Genomic DNA, 19,798 nt, shown 5'->3' on the forward strand with positions numbered 1-19,798 from the left:
GAGATAGAGCGGGGAGGGACAGAGGGAGAGGGAGAAACTTTAGCAGACTCCTCACTGAACTCTCAGCCTGACGCGGGGCTCAATGTGGGGCTGGATCCCACGATTCCGAGATCATGACCTGAGCAGAAACCAAGAGTTGGAAGATTAACTGCCTGCACCACCCAGGGAGCCCCTTGAAAATATTTTTTAAAGCAAAGACAAACCTGGTGTACCACACGTGCAATTTGTAATTATCCGTACTTATGTGTGTTTATAATTACTTCTAGGCTTTATAATTATTTGAGATAAAATAATTTGATTGTATTCTGACTTTACTTTGCAATATTTAACAATATCTATATGGAACAATTTCACGTATTCAAGCCAGTTCTGAGGTTAAGAGGTGATTGAGTCTGTGTGTGGGATCGCGGTATGTGGACGGAATGACCCCCCAGAATCCCTTTCCCCTTCTTCTGATAAAAGCACATTTGGGATCTTATGGAGCTGTCTGTCAGTCATGGGGAATCTTCCTCCTTCCTCAGAAGTGGGCCGCTGGCCAGCCTGGCTAGTCAGCATTCCCATCCCCTTAGATTCAGAGATTGGTTCAGGAATAATTAGATATTTTCCCGCTTCTTCTTTTTAGGATTATATGGGGGGAGGGGAAGATTTGTGGGAGGGAGAGAGAGATATTATTCTTTTCTCTAGATTATGAACTCTAAGGAAGATGTAAGCATTGAGTTATCACACCATGGAAGGGCTTAGCATAAGAAACTAAGCTGACATAGAAAAAAGCAAAGTTGAGAGATGGGGAGAAAAAGAAAGTTCTGAGGATGTGGTCTGGACCACTAAATCCAGCGATGGCTGAAGCCCACCTATCCCTTGGACTTATCAATTACATGAGACACTAAAGGCATCCCTGACCCAACACACCTTATGCTTACTTGAATCCAGCTTCTGTTACTCTGCCACTTGTGGCTGAGGGGTTCTGACTAATACACCTGGCCACCACCTCTGTGGCAGGACTCCATTTGGGGCTCTCTGTTAGGGAGAGGGGAGGGGAGGACTATTGGGGTTTGTATCCTCTTCTGTCTCCTGAACCGAGTTCCTTATGTCTTTATATTAGGGAAACCATATCTCCTCCAGGACACATCTAGGGTGGGAGGTATATGTCTGTGTTTTTATCTTCAGGGGTCTCTTTGGGGGATAATGGGACAAGAGCTCTTCCAAGTCCTTTCTCTCATCTGCTCCCAAACCTCCTCTTGTTTCAGAATCTGCTGAGGTCTCTTGTTGGTCCTTGACTCTGAGAGTCAACCCTGTGATACGTCTACCTCCCACTCACATGCCTTTGCCTTTGTGACATCCCTGCATAGGTAAAGCCTTTCCTAGTCATGGGAGGACCAACGATTGCCTTCATCATTCCATTTCAACACCAGGTAAACGAGGATGGAGAGAGAGAATTGATTACTGTCCCTGCCAAGAGCTGGGGTAGAGGAGGCTCACTCCTTCTTCCGGCTGGGAGTGGAAAGAGGCAGCCATCCTTTCCCAGTGAGTAAGGCTGAGTTGACAGAAGGGAAAGGCCAGCAGGATAGGGCAAGCCCGGAGATAATGCATAGGAAGAAACAGATGGCAGAAAGGCCACAGGAAATGGAAATCAAATCCTAAGCAAGTCGGGATATGAATTCACAAATGAGCTCAACACTTGACCTTCAGGATGACCTTTTAACCCAAAGACATCCAGCTGGGAGAGGATAGGAGGAGGGAAGGAGAAATTGCTTTCCTGCCCACATACAACAGCCTCCCAGCAAAACACATCTTCCCCCGCTTAGCTTTGAATTTGAATTTCTCCTTTTAAAAACGTATTAAGCAAGTTTATGACATACAAAATGTATAGAGAATAATAAAGTTAACATCCATAAATCCACTACCCAGGGTAAAAAATAAAACAGGGGTAACAGAGTTAAGTCCCCTTGTGTGCCCCTCGCATGGTCATTTCCCCTCTGTCCTGCAGGTCACCACAATCCAGGATTTCTAGCCATCGTTCCGAGGCATTTCTTCATTCTTTTTCTAAATATGTCTGTATTCCTAAGCTCCATTTTGTCTCACTTTGCATGTTTAAAGAATATGTATTCTACAGTAAACTTAGTGTTTTTCCCCACTAGATATTAAGTTTATAGAATTTGCTTATGTTGTTAAGTATATAGACCTGGCCCATTCATTTTCATAGCTGTAAAGTATACCACAGTTTATCTATATATTTTTGTGTGACGGACATGTAAGTTGTGTCTAAATTTTTGCTATTACTATATTTCATCAATTTGAATGCATTCATTTTTTTCACATTAAAAAAATCTCTGAATTAAGAGATACTTATTAAAAATCAATGATGTGTTATACTTTAATTGGCCCTGTTTTCCCTGAGTGAATGATGTACCGTAGAGTCAATGAAGTATATGGTAGCACCAACCGTACCGTGAGCTTTTCTGTATGCGTCATGCTTCTTTAGTGTATATCCCCCTGGAAGTGGAAATTGCTGGGCTATAAGGTATATTACCACCAATTTTAGTAGATATTGCCAAATTGTTCCCCACAGTATTTTTACTGATTTATCCTCCCATCACCATGGAAGAGGATTCCCTGGATATACTCCGGAGTATTGGCTGGCTTTCTGAGTTTTGCTAATCCAATGGGCATGAAATGGTATCCCCTTGTGGTTTTTGTTTTTTTTTTTTTAAAGATTGTATTTATTTATTCGACAGAGACAGAGACAGCCAGCGAGAGAGGGAACACAAGCAGGGGGAGTGGGAGAGGAAGAAGCAGGCTCATAGCGGAGGAACCTGATGTGGGGCTCGATCCCAGATCGCCGGGATTACGCCCTGAGCCGAAGGCAGACGCTTAACCGCTGTGCCACCCAGGCACCCCCCCTTGTGGTTTTAATGTGTGTTTCCCTGATTATTAGTAATCTTATTAGTAACCTTGGGTATCTTTTCAAGATCTTTTACTTTCTCTCACCCATATTCTTGGTACTTTTTATCAACTCCCCTGCCTCAGTCCTTCCTTTACCATAGTCAAACCAACCACCATCAATATTTATTAGTCTATAGTAGGGATTATCAGAAGCTATAAAACTATTCATGCCCAAGTGATTCTACTCATGGAAACTCATACCGAGAGAAAAAATGCTACATGCTTAAAAATGTTGATTGCATCTAAATTTTTGATGGTTAAGAGTTGAAAATCATCCAAATGTTAAATAATACATACATTATGGCATATTCCTATGATTAAATTCTATGCAGTCATTAGAGAACTATAAAGAGGATGTATGCATGTATCTACTTGAATTTAAGGCATAGTAAGGATGGCTGATCATTAAAAAAAAGCAAAAATCATAAATTTCCCTGTAAAAATCCCAACCACCAGAGAAAATGAGATCCTACACTTAATAGCAATATAGTAAGTAAACCTGAGGGGAAATAAATAAAATTTATGTGTAAAAATGATAGCATTACAAATTAATGGGCAAAGATGGATTTTTTGGATATTATGTTGGAAAAAGGTTTTTTTAATGTTTTATTTATTTATTTGAGAGAGCAAGCGAGCGATTGCGCGTGCATGCGAGCATGAGCTGGCAGAGGGGGAGAGGGAGAAGCAGACTCCCTGCTGAGCAGGGACGGAGAGGGCTCCATCCCAGGACCCTGGGATCATGACGTAAGTGGAAGGCAAATGCCTAACTGACTGAGCCACCCAGGCATGTCAATATTATGTTGGAAAATGAACTAGTTTCTGAAAACATAACTATTTTGCCATATGGAGAAAGGATACACTGGATCCACACCTCACTTTTTTACATTAAAATAAATTCCTAAACTAAATACAACCTAATTAGTTATTGTTTCATCATTAGTAAGGAAATGAGACCCAAAACTGAGATGCAATGAAGGAAACAAATCAATAATTCTGACTATAGACATATTAAATTTCTCTGTGTCAAAACAACCACAAACAATACTAAAAGACGAATTTGTAAAAATATTTGTCAAATTTACAATGAAGGGCTGGTTTTCCCAGTAAACAAAAGGCTCTTTCAAAGAAATACTAAAAAGTAAACTATTTAATAGAAAAATGGACAAAAGATACAGATACCCTAGTAGTTAGGCATATGTCAGCATCTCCCCAACTGTGGTAAATGTTGGAATCACCTGGAGATCATTAAACAAGTATCAGTGCTTGGCTCCCAGATATTCTGATGTACTTGATGGGACATGTGACCTGGGGATTGGGATTTTAAAAGCTTCCGTGGTGATTCTAATGTTCGACAAATTCGGGATCATTGGAATATGCAATAAGCCCGTGAAAGATTATCACTAATAATAAGAATGTAAATCAAAACAACAAAGTGATGCCACTTTTCATCTATCAGATTGGCAAGGATGAGAAGTTGATAAGGCTTCATGTTTGTTCGGGTGTGGAAAAGATTCTAGGAGACTTTGTTGATAAAATGTAAATTGGCACAAACTTTTTGGAGGGCAATTTGGAAATCTTTATTAATATTTAAAATTTGCATGGACTTATATCCAGCAATTCTATTTCTAGGAACTGATTGTGCAGAAACTCTTGTATAAATCCTCAGAGATGTTTGATGTAGCGTTATTCCTATAACTGCTTTTCATTTTTGTTGTTGATTGTTTATTTAGCTTAACAAGGGCTATGGCTTGGGAGTCGTTGATGGACAGAGGTAGCAGTCATTCGCTTCTTAATATAGGCATGGCGTTTGGGCCTTGGGCGTTGCTGACCGCAGCTGGGTAGTACTCTCTCTTAGGAAACCAGTTGCGTCCATAAATTTATGTAGGAGCAGAGAAGCCTCCTGGTGGAAAAAGGAGGTTGGGACCCTGACCCCTTCCCATTGGGCATTCAAATTATTGACATGTCTATGATGAACTGAAGAGACCTCAAGAGACCCACTGAGGTCAGATGGCAGGGAAGGACATTGGGAATCCCAGGGAGGAAATGCCCATAGACATGAAAGAAGGTTGGACCGGTGTCTGGGACTCAGTATTAGGGCATAGCTTATTGGAATCTAAGGCACAGGGATAATGCTGAAACTTTTTGCTCACCTTGCTACCATGGGTTTATCTGGGACGGAACTGATTCCCTGTGAGGGGGGGGGGGGGGCGTCGAGAGAACCTGATTACCAAGTGATAGTTGATAACCTGGTAACTTTTCTGGGGGATTCTCCTCATTAATCCTGACCAGACAGGCGCATTCCTTCGTCTGAGCAAATCAGCAGAGATACTTCTGAAGAGAAGTCCAGAGTCAGCAGAAAAGTGATAGGGGAACCCCCTCACGGACAAGGACAACAGCCTGGGCATCCTCTGAGTTGCCTGCAGAGAAATCTTGGGGAAATAACTGAGATCTCTGCCAATTTGGCAAAGAGGAGAGAGGACTCATTGTAGTTTGGATAGAAATGGCATGTTTTCTAGGCTGTGAGGTAATACAGCACCAAAAATTGGTGGGTATGAGCACACTTAGATGATGTGATGATAATTGTAGCCATTTAAAAAAAATTTTTTTTTCTAATGGCCAAGGAAAACGATTACTATTTGCTGATAGGTAGAAAAGTTTTACAAAATGAGCTCAATAATGCCTGTATATATAAATAAAACTGATTTCTAGGTATCTATGTGCCTAGAAAAAAGAACTGAAAGGAAATCTATTAGGGGTTCAAGAAGTTATTGCTGGATGATGGGATTATTGGGAATGTTTATTTTCTTTATTAAACTTTAAAATTTTCTAGTATCAATCCTGAACATATCTCACATGTTCTTGACAGGAAACCCATTTTTAAAAAAAGTAGGATTACTATATGTTAAATAAATAGATAAAGTAATTGCGTGTTAAATAACTTACATGTTAAGTAAATGAAGAGACAAGGGAAGGAAAACTACTGGATTTTAAGCTTACTATGTGCTGTCATCATACCGGATATTTACATATGTTGATTGCAAAAAGCTTGCAGGTGTATTCTCTAGGGCCTATTTTCTGAGAGCAGCAGGAAGCATTGAGCAAGGACAAGGTCAGGGACGAATTTTTCCTCAAGTGCTCAGAGGCCCTCTCCTCCTCCCACCTGGTCTACTGCCCACCATCTGGATCCTCCTCTTTCCCCCAGCTGGAAAGGGGACAAGGGGACAAGGCAGGGAGCGAAGCCGCGGTTCACTGAAAACTTGGCTGGAGCACAAAGTAGAGCCCAGGACAGCAGGGTCTTGCCACTGCCGGATACAGAAACTAACTCAGGGCACGTAAAGGGCTGTCAAGTACAGAAAAGGATTAGATGGATGTCCTGTTACATCTGGTGGTGGAGATGGGCCTTTGTGGGTGGGTAGATTTGACCTCAGTGTAAGAAAGAACTTGGTCACATGGGAGGTATGAAATTCCCATTGCTGGAATTATGCAGGGGTGCCTGCCTGGGAGGCACAGAACAGATTCCCCTACTTCGCAGGAGATGGTTCTAGAATCTAGAGGATCTGCTTCAGCTCTGAGATTCTGTGACTCCCTATCCAGCCATGCCCTTGATCCAGGGGAAGGTTCGCTAACCCCTTTAGCTGCTTGAAACATCTGTAGGAGAGGCCTTCTGAGGGTCAGGTCAACCTATGTCACCTAACATGTAAGCAACTCCCGAGATGGGAATTTAACTGGGCGGGGAGGAGAGGGTGGGACGGGGCCAGCTTGGCCTGGTGGGGGAGCTATTAGGAGACGGGGGTCTTTGGGCCCCATAAGTTAGATTCTGTAGGTGGCTGTCTGCCCTGCCTTTCTTAGACCCAGCCCTGGCACTCGCCTCCCAGGGCAACTCTGACAGACATCTGGAACCTTTGTCCCGCATGGCCCTCACCTGCCCGCTGACGCACCCACGTAAGTGGCAGGTACTTATGGGGACCTGCAGCACAGAGATGGAAGATACCAAAAAACAAAACAAAACAAAACAAAAAACCAACCAAACCAAACCAAAAACCAGCAACCACCACAAACCAAAGAGGCCTCTGACACAACACAACAACAACAACATTTCACAGACTAGCTGGAGACTAACACCCACACAGGCAAATGTAGAGGAAAGAATAAGAGTTTTGGAGTCAGAGAGGCCTGGATTCATATCTTGCCTGTGACACTTACTAGCTGGGTAGCAGTAGGTGATTACTTTCTCTCTCTGAGACTCATTTTCTTAACCTGTAAGATGGGGTTAATAGTATCTATTTCACAGGATTACTGTAAAGATACACACACACACACACACGCATACAGGATAAGCACGCAGTCTGGCATATAATAAACCTTAATATATTGTAGCTATTGCTATTTTTAATATTTATGCTATGAGACAAGTAAGTTGGGAAGAACTAATTAAAGGCAAAGAACCTAAAAGTCAGTTTGAGCAAGAGAAGTCAAGGAAAGCTTTGTCCACTGAGGACAATGACCTTTGGGTACCTATCAGTGCCAGACGCTGTGCTGTACTGGGTGTCAAGTCAGACGTGGCGCTGGCTCTTACGGAGCCGTGAAGTACCGTTCCTAGGCAATGAGCAAGTAAGTGGAAAGCAATTTATAACAAAAAATTCTGATAAGTCCGACCAAGGAAAAGCACAGGGTGCTGTTAAAGACCCTAGCAGAGGGTACCCGATTTCGCCTGGGGGAGGAGTCACGGATGAGCTCTTGGAGGAAGCAGCCTTTAAGCTAAACTTAAAGGAAGATCAGAGTTAGCCCCGCATGGGCTGCAGGCACAGCATGTACAAGGTGCCGGGAGGTGGTAAGAGCTGGTGCATCCAGGAGCAGAACGTGTGTGGCTGGAGCGTTGTAAGTAGGGAGTGACGAAGGGAGAAATGCCTGGGAAGGTGGGCAGTTGGCTGAATCCCATGAGGCCTTGAAGCCTTGGTAAGGATTTGGTATTTTATCGTAAGGGACTGGATGCCATTGACGGATGTTAAGCAGAGAAGTGGTGTGAACACAGTCACTGGCTACCAGGTGGGGAATGGAGGGGACAAGACTGCAAGTGGGAAGATGAGTTGCAGTGGGTCGATGGGAAATGGTAAATTGGGCCAGGGTGAGGGGCAGAGATGGAGAGAAGTGGTGGGATTCTAGAGAGACTTTGGGACAGGCCCTACACAGGAGGAAAATGGGTTAGATATGAAGGGCGGGGAAGGGACGTGCAGTGGGCTTCAGTCACCTAGGGGGAAAGGTGTAACCATCGGGGTGTAACCATCGGGGTGGTCCTGAAGGGAAGTCCACCAAGTTGCAAAGTGGAGGGCCAGTGGGGAGAGACTGGAGAACTGAGCCTTGAGCTGGGCCTGCAAGGAAAAGCAGCAGGAGGACGAAGGGCTCTCCAGGAGGGAAGCAGCAGAATCCACAAGAGGCGGGAAGGAACTTGCGTCACGCCAGGTGGGAGGCACTGAGCGAGCGAGCCCTACTGGGTGTGTGACCCGAGTAGGGAAGCGGCGAGAGTGGGGCCTGATTTCGCCAGGCCTCTGGAGCCAGCCAGAGGTACCAGCCTCGATGTCGGAGATAATGGGAGCCATGTGGGCTCTTGCCAGCAGCCAGCCAGCCAGCCAGCGGCCCATCTCTCAACATTCCGGGTCTGTGCCAGACAAGACACGAGTAAGTGGCACAGAGGTTGTGCTTTTTACCGACAACGTGCTCCAAGAACAGTATGGGGCATTTATAGAGCAAGGCTCTGGGCTCCCAGGGCAGCACCTCCTCCTTGGTGTCTTCCAGCCTCACGGGCTCTTCTTTCTCAGTCTCCTCCCATGGCTCTTCTGCCTCCATCCAGAAGGCAGGGAGCAGGAGTGCACAGACGTATGCCTCTTCCGTCTCTTCACCCCTTCCTTCACCTCATCCAGCTCTCTGGCTTTAAAAACCATCTATACTCTGCTCTATGTATTGAAACAGATAATCTCCCTACCCTCGCTCCCGAGTCCCCGACTTGTAATTTCAACAGCCCATCTGACATCTCTACTTGGGTATATATCCGGCATCGCAAATATAAAACATCCAAGACAGACACCTCCAGTCCCCTCCACCCTGGACCCATTTCTACCTTGGTGCTCCCCAGCCGAGTGCAGGTACATCCCCTCCACTTATTAAGGCAAAACCTAGGAGGCGTCACTGATTTCTCACCCCACATCCAAGTGACAGAAAGTCCTGTAAGTCCTACTTCCAGAAAAATCCAGAATCTGTCCACTTCTACTGTCCACTGTGACCACCCCAATCAAGCACCTGCTGTGTCCTCCTGGACCACAGCAGACGTCTCCTCACTTGTCTCACTCTTTCCCCTCTTGTCTGCCCAGCAGCCCATTCTCCACAGACTGGCCAAAGTGATCTGTGTGAAACACAAATCAGATAAAGCCGCCCCCACAACGAAAACCCCCGGCAGCCCCCCACTGCTTCAGAACAACATGAAAGCTGCCTCCGGAGCACGGGGCCAGCATAAGACTCTGAACTCGTCTTCTACCACTGACTTCTTCCTCTCATTCCCTCCTCTCTTCTCCCCAGACACACTGGTTTTCTCTGTTTCCAGAACAGATCAACCTTGTACCCACCTCAGGGCCTTTGCACTTAGAATGTGCTCTCTCTTTGGAACATTTCCCCATCAGTCTTCTCATGGTTCAGGTCTAGGTTCAAGTGTTACCATCTTCTTGATGGCCCCTCCCTGCTGCTGGTCCCTCATGATCACATATTTTGCTCTGTTATCTGTGACACAGAATTAGTTATCTATTTGCTTACTGTCTGTCTCCCCCATTAGAATGTAAGTTTGAAGAGAGCTGGATCTTGCCTGACCTGCTCAGTGCTCTATCTCCCACTCCTAGAACAACGCTAGGAACACAGTGGGAGCTCAATAAATATTTGTTCAACGAATGAATAAACACTTTGGATGTGGTTCCTGGTCTTGAGATGAGAAATACGTAACGAGCTACAGGAAGAGTTAGCTACAAAACAGAGTTAGGCTCTGAAAACTGATTTACAGCTAATCTGATAACCTGATTTTTGCTGAAACACTGCTGGATGACAATACCCAGTGCTCCTGGCCCCTAAGGGGGCTCCAGAAAGACAAAGACATAATCCACATGGTGGTTCTGGAGGGAAACCCTTCCAGGACCAAAGCGGAGGGCAGATGGGGAGCTGTTTGAACATTGGTGGGTCCTTGTGGTTCCTCTAAATTTGTCGTGTAAGTAATCAAGGACTTCTCTGTCACCAAATGCACACGCATCCTCCCCAATCATACAAGCCCCGCCCCATACATACACTCCCTAATATTAAACCCCCTCCTGCAGAGCTGTGTTTCTTATCTTGTTCAGATATTTCAGAAGGCCTTAAGGAATGACCAACTGACCAATGTCTGAGAAATTCCACAGAAGTTTGCAAAAATAAAGCACCTAGAAAAACTCTGGCATTTCTCCATAAATCTTAATAAATGACAGTACAGGCACACAGCCATTGAAGTGACAATTGTGAAATTTAAGTATCAACCTAGAAAATATTTATGACTATAATTTTAGGTTTTTCCCTGGACATAGGTCTGGTATAAATATTATAAGCACCACTATATCAACATTATCCAAGAAGAAAAAAGACTAAAATAGACAGTTACTGTATTAAGGGATTGTGATGGATTTTTCCTTTATATTTCCAAACATTTTTTGAAATGATTATATATATATGTGTATATATATGTATATATATGTGTATATATATATGTATATATATGTGTATATATATATATATATATATATATATATACATATATATATATGAAAATATTAAGGTTAAATACAATGTCTTTGTGTGGCTGCCTCTTTCCCGACCACGTGGCCTCATTCCTGAGCTGTCGGGCGTAGGGATGACAAGGGCAGAAGGGAAGAATTATAAAGTCACTAATGGTCAACATTGCTCCAACTTCATACGCTCCAAGCGTCTGCTAAGCACACTACTTATCCCTCATAATATTTTCCCCTTAGGGAAAGTCTGAAGAGGTTAGGGAGGTGGTCTAAGGTCACAGGCAAAGGATAGAGAAAGGTATCAAACCCTAGTCTGACTCCACAGCCCATGCTCTGCACCACACCAAGGAGGACAACACTCTTACAAATTCTAAACCATCATGTTTTAACGGCAGGCCGCCTCTAAGTGTGAGTCAGGAGGTTTCTGATACCAGGGGAAGCAGGGGCAGGCCCTGACCTCTCTGTCAGGGCAAGAGCTGAGCATATCTCCACCTACTGAAGCATGTTAGGAGCTGGAGTCGTCTATTGTACCACAGGGACTTCTGGAAAGGAGGTGGAGTCAGGGAAAGGGGAAGAAACCTGCCCACTGAGGACTGGGGGATTACAGGAGCGTGGGACAGGTGTGGGGCAGGGAGGTTCAGGGAAGCACTGGGGTGGGACCCTGGACCACTCTTCACTTGCGACTCTGACAGGAGTCACTGGCAGGAGTCCTACTGATTCTCTGGGGCAGTCAGCCTGGTCAAGAGGTAGGGTGGTGTCCTTGGGAGGACTGTCCCCCCCAGTAGCCCTCAGTTGCCTTGTGTGGTGGATGCTGATTGACCACTGCAGCTGTGAAGTGGGGCCTACCTGAGCCAGGCAAGGGGACCCTATGGTCAAGGCCCAGGATGGACCCACCAACCCTGGGGCCAGACAGAGGGTGAGGCAGAGACAGAGGAGGCCAAGGGATCACGGACAGTGCTCCCTATGAACGAGGCCTAGGCCCACAGAAGGAAGAGGCTTTCCCCTGCAGAGGTCAGCCTGGCGCCACTGCCGAGACCATAGCTGCCAGAGGGACACAAGAACATTGCCTCCTCTCCAACTGCTGGGTGCCTCCAAGAAGCTCACACGCACCCAGAGTAGGAGCTGATGGGCAGATCTGGACCGACTGATAACTACCTGAAGACACTGTTGAAATTCTGTAGCCCCTAAATTATCAACGGCATTTATTCTCTTCACGGACCAATAGGTGGGGTTCCTGAGGAAGGCCGATTCAGCGCATTCCCCCCAACATTTACGACCCCGCCCCGCCTCTACCATGCACGGTTTGAGCGTCTGCTCTGTGCCACACACCCTGCGACACCCGTGTCCACTCTCCTCCGTATCGTAGTAATAGAAATGTCTTCCAGCTCAGGCCTCCCGTGGACTAGCTGGGGGACCTGAACCCCTGAGCCTCTCCACAAACAGGAACACTAACCCCTTGGCAGCAGAGTGTCAGGCACTTAGAATGCACTCGGTAACAGGTGTCACCGGGTCAAGGAGGCAGGCAAGGACAGGTGAGGGGGGTGAGGGCGAAGGGATTCCTCCGGGAAAGAAAGGAATGAACAAAACAACCTCTTTACAGAGCTGCAGGTGATCTTGTTCAGGGCCAGCAGAGTGGGGGTACAATTTTCAGGGTAGGAGCCCCTTCCCCAGGAATGCAGACATACCTGAGAGCCCCAAGGGGCCATGGGAAGCAGAGGTGGGAGATTAGGAGGTTCTGGGTCCTGTGGCAGCTCGAACTCACTGACATTTCTTTCTGACCTGCTGTCTTCTTCAGCCTCTTGCAGGCTCTGGGGGATGAACACGTCAGTTCCCAGGCCAGGACAGCCTTCCGAGCTCTGGAGAGTCATTCTGGCCACGTCCCCCTCTCTGGGGCTCAGGACAGGCTGCGTGGAGCTGGGGCTGGTCCTTCACAGTGAGGCGTCTGGACATCCTCGGGAAATTTCAAGGGAGTTTTGCAAAAATGTGGAACAATGCCATTGGATTCCTCGGGAAGACAAATAAGCCTGATGGATTATTAAGGAGGTGAAAGATGCCAGGGCTTAGCTAAAGAGTCCCGCTTCTCTGTGAGTATTTCAAACAATCTGGACCTATTTTGGGGAAGAGCACGTTCGTGTGCCGTGTGAAAAGTGAGCAGGGGGCTAGGATTACGCTCACCCAGGACGGCGTTCGGGCAAGGGAGGCCTGCCTTTCTGAGCTGGGTCCAGGCTCACGGATAGCGACTCACGGCTCAGCAGCTATTTTTAACGTCCTGAAATCAGTATGTCAGTGGGGAGGGCAGGAGGAGGCAGGGCTGGAGGGGAGGTGGCGGAGGCTGTCCAGGCCCCTGAGGGAGGCGAAGCCGCTCTCTGGCTCTGAGCTGACAGCCCCACGTCTCTCCATTGAGCCTGAAAATAAATACCTGACCTGGGGTTCAGGGCTGACGGAGGGGGCCACGGTCCAGAAGAGAACTTAATAATTCACCGTGTCTCTCGTTTGAGCTCGCTCTTTGGTTTAATGCATGCTGTGTCTGGCACTGAGAGAGAATGCATCATAGCTCCGTGGTGAAAACGGAAACAACTAAAAACAAAACCCAAGCGCTCGGTGTGTCCTGTTGACAAGGGTTTTCAAGTGTCCGTTCAAATGTGCGTCTTTCGTCTCTCTGTGCGTCGGCTCTGAGTGATCCGGCATCCTCTCTAGTATGGACACCCCGTGAGCTCCCCCGTTTCCAGCCTCTTTTTCTGAGGCCGTGGTTTTCCAGGGGAGACTGTCTCTGGCCTACCAGCCGCCGCATGTGCGCCCCGTGGCGGCCAGTCCCGCTGCCCGGAGTCACGCGCCGCCATGTTTCTGCGGGCGCTGAAGACCAGCGCGCCTGCGCTCGCCTCCCCACCTGCGCCCGCCTCCCCACCTGCGCCCGCCTCCCCACCTGCGCCCGCCTCCCCACCTGCGCCCGCCTCCCCACCTGCGCCCGCCTCCCCACCTGCGCCCGCCTCCCCACCCCCAGACGGGCCCTTGGCAGAAGGAGTATTTTAAGCTGAAGGCGACTGCGAAGAAGCAGATACAAGAAAAGCTCTCTGCCCTCCCCTGTTTGCTTAAAAGCAGGACAAACATTTAGAAAGGTGTCCCTCCTCCCCTGCCCGCCAGGAAGAAGTTCATCAGCGGAGACAACACCTGACTCTCATCAGCCCAGAGAAGCACCAGAGGAGTTCTCGTGAACAAACTTTACTAACTAGGCCTTCCCTTCCATTCCTTCCCCCACGTGTCTTTCTTCCCACAATTTGCCACCCTAGAAATTCAAGGTCCTTTTCCTGTGTCTTGTCTCTTCTCTAGAACCATCTTGCTCAGGGCACCTGGGTGGCTCAGTGGGTTAAGCGTCTGCGTAAGGCTCAGGCCATGATTCCAGGGTCCTGGGATTGAATCCTGCATTGGGCTCCCTGCCCAGGTGGGAGTCTGCTTTTCCCTCTCCCTCTGCCCCCCTCTCTCTGCCTTTCTCCCTGTTCATGCTCATACTCTTGCTCGCTCTCTCTCTCAAATGAATAAATAAAAAATCTTTTAAAAAATGTATTGCTCCCTTGCTAAGGTGCTATATAAGCCTAAATGCTAAGCACCCTGTGAGTTACTCCTGACCAAATGCCGCCCCCCGCCCCGTGTTCCCTGACCACACACATGTTAATGCACTTCCGTAGGTGTTCCTCGGTCATCTGTCTTCTGTCATTCTAACTTACAGGACACCAGGCAGAGAACCTGAGATGGGTAGAGGAAGAGATTTTTTGTCTCCTACCTGCTACTTGGAAAACATAGCCTGAATGACAGCAGTAATAATGATAAAAGCGAGCACACACGTGGGTCCCTTTACAAAGGAGGCAGTTGGGAAGTGACCTGCAGAGCCGCTGGATCTCGGACCAGCATGGCATGCAGCAATTTCCTAAGTGGGGCCATTTGTGAGGGGCCTCAGTTTTGGAAAACTTGAGTAGAAGCCAGGGCCAGCAAATGATTGGGGAAAATGCATTTATTCATGGAGTAAGTGTGCAGATGCCAAATATGATAATATTTTACTTTTCATTTTGCCACAAGAGAGAGGAAGCTCAAGGTTGGAAGAAAAAAAGTTCTGTGGGTGGAGATATCTGGTCTACAAGGGCATTTAAAGCCAAGATTCCTCGACGTCCAAGAGAAAGCCATCCGTGTGACCCAAAAGAACTTCTGATCGTAGGTGAACTTTCAGAACGCCGGGGGAAACCTGGGTCAGATTAGGTACTGGCAGGTGATAGCTGAAGATGAGTGAATTAAATACCTAACTGTACCTACATGTTCTCATTTTCTTTCTTTCTATTTCTTCTTCCTTTTTTTTTTTTTTTTTTTTTTTAGGGAGGGAAGGGCAGCGGGAAGGAGAGAGAATCTTAAGCAGGCCACACGCCCAGTGTGGAACCCAATGTGGGGCTCGATCCCACGACCCTGAGATCATGACCCGAGCCAAAGTCAAGAGTCAGATGCTTAACTGACAGAGTCACCCAGGTGCCCCTTGTTCTCATTTTCTTAATCTTACCCAATAGAATTTATACATTTAAAAGATAAATACAAATATTAGAATGGGATAAATTAAAGCTTTTTCCGGTCAATATTTTTCAGGCTTAGGGCAAAAGGAGGGCCCAGACACAGCCACTCAGAGCCCTCTGCCCTGCCCGGAGCATCCTGGAGGGTACCTGGAAGGGGCTGCTATGGCTCATGGAGCAACCACACCCCACCATGAGAGCAGAACCCAGAACGGGCGCTGATTCTAAGCAGCTGACCCGTCAGATACTGGGGTCAAGGCTGACTGGGGCTAGTTGGTGGTGGCAGAGCTGAGGGCCCAGCGTGGGAGAAGCCGTGGCTCACTGAAAGGTGAAGAGAGAGAGCAGTCTCATCAGAGGCCTGGATGTGAGGCTGCAGAGAGGGGACCCAGGGCTCTTCCCCTGCCTCCCTTCTTCCTGCCCTCAAAGACCCTCTCCTTGTTTGGTGAAGCTCCCCTTCCATAGTCCCAGCTTCAGGGCTGCTCCAAGGCAGGAGCATGGTGACAGGAGAGACGGGGTGAGGGAGCAGAAGGCAAGCTGAGGAGGGACGAAGCACAAGCTGACACCCCCCCACCTCACCCCCCCACCCAGTGGGACATGCGTGGCGTTCCTCAGGCACTCCTGGCTGCCCTAAGACTAAAGGGGGGGGGGGGGGACAAACGGTTAATGGATAGAGTCCTGCAGAACGTGAGTGTACCAATGACTTAGTGATTTACAAGAAAAAAGCATTCTTATCAATAGCCTAACATACAGAGGCCCATAACTCAATTTCCTGGAGCCCTAACATCACCCTCCCCTCCATGAGTGATGTGGGAAACAGAGGCAGAAGGAAATGTAAACGAAGTTAAGTTAAGCAGCCTATTGACTTGTAATGTAGGACTTGTAATAGAGTATAACATTCCTCCAGAAGCTCCCAACTGTCTTAATGTTAATGCTTTGCTAGAAGGAGAAACAACCTTAATGTGACACTAGCCAGCCCTCCGGTATGGTACCCCGAGAGTCTTCCTTAGCGTGTGAAAGTCCTTTTGGACACCTGCCTTTTTCCTTACCTCCCCCACCTCCCAAGTATATAATCAGCCATTCCTCACAACCCCGGTGCAGCAGCTCTTTCTGCCCACAGGTCCTGTTCCCTTTTGCACCAAAGATGTCTCAAGAATTCTGCCTTGGCCATCAGCTCGGGACCTGACCTACATTCCAAAACTACGTCACGGGGCACCCTCCGCCCACGGTGCTCTCCTCTCCTCGCTCCTTGTCTGGAAGTCTTCAGCCTCCTCCACCCCAGTCCACACTGCTTCTCACATCAGGACTCTGCTCCAGCCCCCAGGAGAAAATGCCGAAAACAGCTCTCCTTCTAGGAGAGAAGAAGATGAAGCCAATTTGACACACACACACACACACACACACACACACACGTAACTGTGGGGTGACTGATGTGTTAATTAACTTGATTGTGGTAATCAGCTTACAACGTGTACACATATCACATCATCACAATGTACACCTTTTTTCCCCTAAAAGATTGTATTTATTTGAGAAGGGGAGAGAGAGAATGAGCGAATGGGTTGGGGGGCAGAGAGGGAGAAGCAGACTCCCTGTGGAGCAGGGAGCGCACGCCACGCAGGACACAAACCCAGGACCCTGGGATCATGACCTGAGCTAAAGGCAGACACTTAACCAACTGAGTTACCCAGGTGCCCACGTCGTACACCTTTTAATTGAACAACCTAAATATACACAATTTTTATTCGTCAATCACATCTCAGTGAAGCTGGAAAAAAAGAAACGAATCAGAAGGTGATGGGTAGTGTCCTTAGTGTCGCAGTGGCTGGAACTGCCGGCCTCTGTGGTGGCTTATACTTGAGGCCTGGAGCCCCTCCCTGCAGACCCTCTGGGGTATGACGGCCTGTGGGGGCTCCATTCCCCAACCCGGTGAGCAGAGGGGGAGGAGCCTTCACACGTTGCCCAGATCTGTGTCAGAGAGTATCTGAATGTGTTTTCTCTTTAGAAATGAGGAATGTCTCCAGGCTTCCTCTAGCTTAGTCCCCTGCAAAATCCACTTCCTGCATATTACAAATAGAAGGTAAGCAGGTGAACTTCAGCCTCAGCCAAAACACATGTTCTAGTCCTGAGCCGCATGTGCCCAGAAATCCCCGAGGGCCCCCCTCCCCACCAGTCCCACAGAAGTCCCCACTCCCCTGGGCTGCAGCGGGGTCGGTCACTCCCCCCAGGATTCTTGGTGAATACTGGCCCAGAATGGCTTCAGTCGGCATTGTTTCTAATAGAACACATGTTCGAACTTAAATACATACATAATCAAATATTTATAACAGCTGCCCGGTCCCACCCATTATGTGCTGGTCTCACTGTGCTCATTTCTGCATGTGTGGTCCTCTCCCTCCCCAGGGAATGGCTGTGTTGGAGAGAAGTGCCGGACAGGGGCTGGGGTAAATGCAGCCAGAAGGTGGAGGAGGATTCGAGGGAGTAACAGTGTTTAATGGTGAGAGCGGACACCCCTCTGTGTGGCCTTAATACACATCTGCTTTACCATGTGGAGGAAGTTTTGACTCCGTTCTGTTAAATATAAGTAAGCACTTTAATGAGAAGTATACTAATGTGGATGAACTTTTATCTAGAAAATGTTTTATGAAAAAAGCCTAAAATTGTTAAAGGAGTGGGAAATAGGAATCAGAGCAGGGGAGGAGAGGCTGTATATTCCCCGTTCCGTTCCAATTGCTGGTAACAGGAATGTGTTTTTTAACTTTAAAACTTATGTAAATTTAAAAATTTTAAATGAGAGAGAAAAGGAAAAAATTGTACTTTCCAGAACAAGTTCAATGAAGCCAATTCAATTTCTTGACCGATTTTCGATAGAATAACACTGAGCTGTTTTTCCACTTATTTTCATTGGTTTCAAGTCTTTTCCATGGACCATGAAATTGTACCTGTTATAGTGGAAGGGAGGACAAGGTTTTCCTCTACTGTCTTAGGTTCTTGGCTGGAGCTCTGTAACAAAAGACAACTTATCAAGAGAAAAACGCAAATTTTAATAGGTTAAAACAAAACAAAACAAAACACGTGCAAGGGAACCCCCACAAGAAAAATGAAGATCCAAAGAAGTAGCTGGAGCCAAACACTTAGATATAGTAAGTCGGACAAAGGGTAGTAAACTGTGAAAATGTGGCAAGACAAAGGGGCTTACACTAGCGCAGTTAATGGTGGAAAAGTAACTGGGAAGGTAAGAGTTCATTTAACCAGGTCTGCTGGATAGATTCCTCTCGGCCTCAGAGCTTCATCTTTGCTGACAAGAATGCTTCTTTCCTCCTGGTAGAGGGAAGGCATCTTCCACGTGGGCATTTTACCTCCAGCTTTCAGGACGAGAAAGGAAGTTCAGGTAGCCTCTTGCGCCTGCTGTTTTAAGTGCCTCTTACTCAAAATGACCGACATACCAGAGCAGCAGATTTTGGGGTGGCAAATCTGGTCTCCTTCAAAGCTTCACCTTTGTGAATTTTCTTTTCTGACTACTATTTCTTAACAAGCCTAATTTTTGGTAGGTCATTATTTTTATCCCCAAGATGTGATTCTTTAGAAGTTCACCATGTAAAATTTTAGCCGTTGGTTTTATTTGGCTCCGGTTCTTCCTAAAAATCATGCTTGCTGGAAACTGGATACGTGACTGATAATTTTTCTTTTTCATTGCAGAAAGCATTGGTAAAGAAAAGGCATTTCTATGGTATGGTTAAAATGGCAGGATGCTTTGTTAGATTAAAATAATAGTTTAGAAGGTAGGAAGTCCTGTGCATGAAAAAAAAAGGTATCCTCAGTTTTCAGGGGCGAGTTCTTTAAGGAAAAAAGTTTTCCAACAAGAAAGCCTCCTTATGAGACATAGAGGGAGAAAACCATGTACAGCAAGGGTTTGTCGAACAGTCCAGCAATATCAAGTCAATTCATACTAAGTGTTAAAATTAGACCCAGTGGTGTTTAAATTAGAATTTGGGGATTGGCTCATTGGCGTATTTAATTAATTGTTGGCAACATTGTATGTCCAGGTTTGGGGAGCAGTGGACCTACTTCATAAGCATTGCCTCTACCTGTGGGCTTTCGATTTAAGGGAAATGAAAAAATTCACAAATAGAAATATAATGCGCATAATAATGTAAGTTATTTAAGTGAACAATGGTCATCTCATATTGTCTGGAGGACTGTATTTTCTCCAATATCTATATCTTTGACAGAGTAGTTGGGGACAGTTATTGGGAAAAATAATACTGTTTCCTGTTTCCCCTGGAAAGAGCTGGCTCTGTAAAGGGCTTACATTACAGCCTGGCAGCCGGCAAGCGCCCAGAGCACAGGAGCTGCTGCTGTTCTCAGCTGTTGGCTCCTGAGGGCATTCTGGTTTCAGGCAACAAAAGCCCCCTTCATTTAGCTCAGAAAAGGCTTAATCAGGGAGTAGCTGATTCAACTTCAGCCATGGATACAGGGAGGTAATAATCAATTAGAATATCTCCTTTCAGGTCTGTG

The 19,798-nt window shown here is 46.8% G+C and overlaps 1 protein-coding gene across 3 annotated transcripts in view; it reads right to left on the reverse strand.

Moving 5' to 3' along the window:
- Positions 1-12,604, reverse strand: part of PLA2G4E (phospholipase A2 group IVE) — a 59,307-nt gene extending 46,703 nt beyond the window's left edge. The window contains exon 1 of one of the 3 annotated variants that reach the window (XM_045771360.2): positions 12,422-12,604. In XM_045771360.2, coding sequence (XP_045627316.2) covers positions 12,422-12,604 — 183 coding nt within the window. The remainder of the gene's footprint in view (positions 1-12,421) is intronic. The other 2 variants (XM_045771370.2, XM_087859298.1) reach the window with 2 other exon arrangements.
- Positions 12,605-19,798: the final 7,194 nt, after the last annotated feature.

Source organism: Ursus americanus, chromosome 36, assembly GCF_024610735.1.
Source record: "Ursus americanus isolate L20-20 chromosome 36, mUrsAme1.1.p, whole genome shotgun sequence".
Taxonomy (NCBI): domain Eukaryota; kingdom Metazoa; phylum Chordata; class Mammalia; order Carnivora; family Ursidae; genus Ursus; species Ursus americanus.